A 6,632-nucleotide genomic window follows, 5' to 3' on the forward strand; every position below is an offset into this window, starting at 1 on the left:
TGTGGCGTTTTACTGCGTAATCGCAGTAATTTGGCGAATGGGTTATAAATTACAATCAAGGCATAGGCTGCTTTGTATAGAGCACGAATTTTTTTCGATGTCAGCACTAAATTTATTTCCACAATAGTTCTACTTTGCTTACAATTAGCGCGGCTTTCGCGGAGTTAACACAGAGTAATTATACTAAACTGGACGTTTTTAAAGAATTTCTAAGTACAGTTTCACAGAATCTTACGTTATAATCGAGAATTAATAAAAATTTCTCGAATATGTTATGACAAAAATCATGTTATTTAAGATAAGGTAACGGAGCAACTGACAAATCAAATAAAAATTTTGAATAAAAGTTAATTTTGATAACATATATACAGGGTGGTTGGTAACTGGTGGTACAAGCGGAAAGGGGGCGATTCTACGCGAAAAAAGAAGTCGAAAATATAGAATAAAAATTTTTCGTTTGAGGCTTTGTTTTCGAGAAAATCGACTTTGAATTTTTGCTCGGTACGCGTGCACTTTATCACGTCTCTTTATAACGGATCTCACTGTAGATCGTTGTCTCGATGGAAAAATTAAAAAAAAAAAATTAAAAAAGAAATGTTTATTCTATATTTCGACTTCTTTTTTCGCGTAGAGTCACCCCCTTTCCGCTTGTACCACCAGTTACCAACCACCCTGTATATGTGTATGTAGAATGTGTTATTAACATACGTAATTAAAGATCACTAATTTGATTATAGTAATATTATGTACATAAAACTTCAAAAATAGGACACTTCTGGCTTGCTGTTGCGAGATGTAAGTAATAAATACGTGGAATGTTATCGTCGTTGAATGGGAGGTTCCGGGTATAATACGCGTCAAGAGGAACGTCGCGATTCTTATTAATTATTCATGACGATGAACGTTTAAAATGAAATTATAAGCAGCTATTCATGCGTCACTTTGCCAAATCGGTAGGTAGATTTAATCTTTCAGACGAGTTCAGCATTCGTGAACGGAAATGCTATTTGTGGCTTCCAGACGCAGGAAATGAAGTAGTTAACAATGAAACAGACTGTACATGATAAAGATATTATCTTTTCACATTAACGACACTTTTATTTGTTCATAAATTAAATATTAATAATAATAGTATTAGTAATGACATGTATTAATATATTCTCTCTTTGTTTCTTGTTTGTTATTGAAAAGAAATTCTTGTTAGCAGCATAGGCACTCTGTATATGTGTATGCGAAAACAACGTTGATAAATTGTTAAGAGATTTTCGTGGAAGTAAATTTCTTAGAGCACACTCAACCATGTGTGTATCCTTGATGGAACACAATAGGGTTAAAGAACCCTCGATGCAGCGTCAATTGATTAGCAATGGAGAACTACACAGTAGCGTGGGTTGTCAGATAGTCCTTTTTGAATTTGCAATCCTAAGATAGACTGCGTATGGTTATGCTCGCTTGTCTGCTACGCGTATACTGTGAGAATAGACGATAATAAAGTGTTGCTTGTCATCTGCAGGTACCATGATACGACGATGTTTGAAATCTATTGCATTTTCCGTGAAAAGATTTATCCCATAGCTCGTAAAATTATTCTCTCAGTGTTAAAAAGAAGTATTATCATAATGAAAAGGAAATCACAATATAGAGATAAATCAGAAGATAAACTTCAAAACTAATTTATGATGTGAATTTAAGAAAAGGATTTATGCAGATAGAATTTATAGCGAGTGATGTATTTAATCTTAAAGCTTATATTCACTAAAATGATGACAGATTCAAAACAAATCTACGAAATAAAATGACTAGTCTATAAGGTAAAGTATTATTATATTATATCTAAGGAACGGAAATTTTAATTAGTTTTGCCATACGGTGGCTTGGCGTTGGTAGTGAAACAATACGTTCCATATCTGAAATGAAACACGATGTTATGATCACGTTGTAAACTTTAATATACTGACATAGGGAATTTTATTTACATGTTCTTTGGTGTCGAATCTCCAAAATAGACTTCCTCGGCATCGGCAATTTCGTTAAGACACTTATGCGCCGGAAACGCTTTCGGATTCATTAGAGACTCTGCATATATTCGGACGGACCTTTGATGGCTGCATAATTCTTTCGAGAAAAATATTTTTCCATGAAAACCATCAATTAAAAATTAACATGGATTGCAGGAATTTTAATTGGAAATTAGAATAAAATATTTCAAGAAAAATTGGCAAACTTCATTCAATGACAAAAAAATGGTTTGATTTTTAAATAAATAGTTAATAAATAATAATGCGATCACCTAATATTACTCAGTTAATAATTAACCCTTTTAAAATAAAAGAGGAAGCATTGTAAAAAAAGTTACGAAAGGATATAATCCGACTTTGACGTCGTCGAAATAATTTGCTTTATAGACTGGAGTTTAACTTCATCTTCTAGTCGATCAACTCTAATTTCCGTTACAAATAATATCACAGTATAGACATATAAGGAAAAAAAGGAGAATCTAACATTAAAAGGATATTTCACTAGTGCTTTGAATTTTTTCCTGGCCATCGAGCATTTACGATAGATGACAACGATTACGGTAAGCAAACAACGTAAGTGGATCCTTTATAAATTACAATGATAACCGGTTATCAGATTGTATAAATGCTGTATTTGATCGCTATTAAAATTTTCTATATTCTATGAGAATGAACCACCGGGATGTCTTAACGACAAAATATTATGATTTACCTCCACCGAAGATTATAGGACAACCCGGTTGAACACTGATGCCCCCGTTTGCGTAAAAGTCAACAGTTCCCGTGTTAGTAGCTGTCCCATAAAATCCACCATCAGTGTGAAGGATAACAACGGCTTCGGCGTCGGTTGATCTGATGTGACACGTAGAAGGATAAAACAACGGAAGCGCTGGATCTAAGCCTGTATTAGGAGATTAGTACTCTTCTGGTTTTCACGTAATACACAATCTACTGTTTATAATGACGTATTAATATTTCGGGCACCACGCTGTTGGATCATTGCTCTAAATAATTATTCCTCTAAAATGTTTATGAAAATATTCGTATACTTGTAAACGCTTATCCTTATGAGGGTGTAGACATCTTTATTCGTGTTATAAGGAATATCTTATTATCGTATTGATTTTGGTAAACTTTTTAAGTTGATAAATTTCTGATAAACTTTTTAAACTGATAAATTTTTATCCAGAATTTACTATTCAACTATTATAACCAATGTACATTCGTTAATTAATTTAACATCTGATGACAATATCCCTATTTTTGCTAAATGTATATCTCTTATTTTTCTAAAAAAATCTCCTACCGGGAGATATATACAACCGGCTTTCGTATAAAAATAAATGTCACGGTTATACACGAAATTATCTTACTTTTTATAAAACTTATAACTCACCCGTTATTCGACTAAGATTGATATTCGCGTATCTGCCGACATTCCCAGCTATGTGAGCGCCCAAAGAATGCCCAACCACGTGCAACGTGTCTAAATCGATCAGATCGACGAGTTTGTTTAGGGATTCAGCAACCGCCTTCCCTATTGTGACAATTTGACTGGACACGTAAACGTAATTGATATGAAATGCTATATCTCCCCAATCCAGTAAAATGACGTTCACGTCTCCCTTGTCCAGATAGGCTGCAAACGCGAAATCGTAAACTCAATCGTCTTATTTTCCTGTTACTTATTCCCTTTTTGCATCGCGTGATAGTAATACCTTTAATTATTATCCGAGCGTTCTCTGCTTCCGTATTCTCCATGAATCCATGTATATAGAGGATACTGTCTCGGTCGGGCAATATGTCGTCTGCAATGTTTCCTGGATTCGTAACCATGCTCTCGGTGGATGTGAAGTGAGAGCTGTTACTATAGTCGTGCAAAATAGTTTTGTAATAAGACGTTTATTAACTTTAAGTGAACATTTTATGAAATTTAATGTTCAATGGAGTTGCGTATAGTAATAAGTGAATACTCTGGTATACAAAAGTTTTCGATCAGTTTTCATCAATTTTCAGCATTTCAGTTCTCATCAATTTTTTTCATTATATGTAGGTATTTCAAAAGCAATATTTTAAAGAATTTTAAATTAATATCAAATAGCAATGTTCACTTGTTCTACTGCTTTTTTAGTTCTCGATTATACCTGATATCAGTTGAAATTCTGTCAGATATCACCTTTAAACTATTAAACATGAAATGAAAAATTTGTTTCACCAGAAACTTCAACATACAATTACTAGATATAAGTACAGTACAAAACGAAATAGCGAATTTAATTATATTTCTAACTGTTAATGATATTTCCTCCGCAAGAATTTAAAAAGTATTTAACGATACGAATTGTCATATCCGTAGGAGACAAGGTCGTTGAAGAGAATGTCACCATATTTCACAAACCCTTTGTAAATCTTCAGGCGAATTTTTGTACTGACATGCAACGTATCTTCCTCATCACCTAAATCACAAAAAATGTGGTTATTCAACGAGACGTAACTCGTCCAACCTCTCCTTGTCTGATCAATAATTCTTTTACCAGTAACAAGAAAGGTCACGAGAAAAGAAAAATAAATTCATACGTACATATTACCGCGTCAATAACGTCTTTATGAATCAAATAAAATATTAAATACAGATAAGCGTATATTTTGTATTTTAACATCGTCACTTTTATTCCGAGTTTTTTATGAAAAGTACACTACGCGTTCAGTAAACCCGAAGGGAATGTGTCCATGTTTTATGACATCCTCGATCGTTATGAAACAGATTGGAAAATCTTTGCTATATATATAAAGTACCCTCTCCGTGAGACTGCAACCTCCCACTGACGTAACAAGGAAGGAATAAAAGCGAAACTTCAATATGGGGCATATAAGTCATTGATATGCGGATTACAAAATGCATTGGGAGTATAGTTTTTTTTTTCTAAGAGTACACGTATATTTTTTGCGGTAATAAAAGTCATCGTTGGATCTCGAGGTGGACATATGATTTTAACGAGCTTGAATACACGCATTGTTTGGATTTTTTATGTAATAAGCAAATGGAGAAATTACATTATTATACAGAGTTTACTACGCAATTGAGAAACTTCCTTCAAAAAAATTGCAAAAAAAGAACAGAATTGTTCTCAGATTTTTGCATCATTGAATACGACCTAATTTCGAAATATAGTATTTTTATCCCTCTGTAACCGCTTTGAAGACACGAGGGCTTGTCCCAGTTATGTACGGGACTCTGTATATTATACATTAGAATTACATTATTATAATAGACACAGAGTATAATACGTAAAACAAAAATATAACATACGTAATAATGTATGAAATAAAATTAATATACAGGGTGGAGCATTCAGATGGAAACAGGTCGTTATCATTTTTTTCTACCGAAACCATATATTTTTTAATACATCAACCGATGCATCTCGGCATTCCCTATAAAAAAGATATTAACCTATTTGTGGCGAAACCTAAACTATTTAGTAGTTTAGCAGGTATTTTAACTTTAATTTAATTTTGTTAAATTTAATACATGAAAGACAAGGACAACGCAAACACAAGAATATCTCTTCGCGTCTTTCCTTGTCTTTCGTACATTAAATTTAACAAAATTAAAGTTACAATATTTGTTAAACTCACAGGTTTTCCGGCATGAATAGGCTAATATTTTGTTTTATAGAGAATGTCGAAATGGATCGCTTAATATGTTAAAAAATATATTTATGTTAAAAAAATAATTTAAAAAACGACGATCACCTTGAAATGTGGCTAAAATATGACTTTCAGTATGAATTTCGTTTGTCATTGCGTGCCTCTAGTGTACCCACTAGATATAGTTTCTGTAGCATTTATGGAAACGAGAAAGAGTCGAGTCATGAAAAAATTGTAACTGCATCGAAAAGTAGAAAAACAGGATGTAACGAGACTGAATCGAATTATATGTTATGTATGCTACTCTATACAATGAATCTCATGATAAAAAATTAAATTTATGACATTTACGTAACCTTCCCTGAAATTGTCATATTACGTTGCAAATTGTGCGGTTGTTGTTGCAATTAAAATGATATGCATGCAAATTTTCTGTTTGTACTGTGAGCATATGCGAATGTAAGAATATTATTAGTATTGTTTAAATTGAAAGGAAGAAACAATCCATACAATTACAGAATACGTGATGTAGATGATTGATAAACGTATTTTGAAAATATACTACTAGAAAGATCACGGTTTTCAATCTGAATTAGTCACTTTATCATAGTGACCAATTCTCATAACTTTTCTGTAAGTGATGGTGTAATTAGAACAGATGCACATTATCGTACACCATCAAAACACAGAAATGCACGCTAGTCAAATATCTAACATCGATTTCTCCGTATTCTACGTTTTCATCTTATATATTTTGTCATATAAAACTATCTGCTCTCACTTGTACCACCAGTTACAAGACGCGCATGACTGCTAAATCGAAGCATAAAATTCCCTTAAGGGTTGAAGACACAATAACAAGATCAAGTATCGCGCAATACATACACATAGAACACACACGGATCGCGTTCTTTCCCACAGTCATTACCCTTTGCAAGGAATTCTCTCTTCTTCTCTGCTTCT

The 6,632-nt window shown here is 33.0% G+C and overlaps 1 protein-coding gene across 1 annotated transcript; it reads right to left on the bottom strand.

Moving 5' to 3' along the window:
- Positions 1 to 1,720: 1,720 nt before the first annotated feature.
- On the bottom strand, positions 1,721 to 4,783 carry LOC138189717 (lipase member H-B). Its single transcript, XM_069131847.1, has 7 exons — positions 4,600 to 4,783; positions 4,417 to 4,474; positions 3,737 to 3,885; positions 3,415 to 3,657; positions 2,731 to 2,919; positions 1,977 to 2,115; positions 1,721 to 1,907 (listed from the first exon to the last, which is right to left on the bottom strand). The coding sequence occupies exons 1-7, from the start codon at positions 4,676 to 4,678 to the stop codon at positions 1,850 to 1,852; spliced, it is 915 nt and encodes a 304-aa protein (XP_068987948.1). The 5' UTR covers positions 4,679 to 4,783; the 3' UTR covers positions 1,721 to 1,849.
- Positions 4,784 to 6,632: the final 1,849 nt, after the last annotated feature.

Source organism: Bombus flavifrons, chromosome 2, assembly GCF_040668555.2.
Source record: "Bombus flavifrons isolate JBK064 chromosome 2, iyBomFlav1_principal, whole genome shotgun sequence".
Lineage (NCBI taxonomy): Eukaryota > Metazoa > Arthropoda > Insecta > Hymenoptera > Apidae > Bombus > Bombus flavifrons.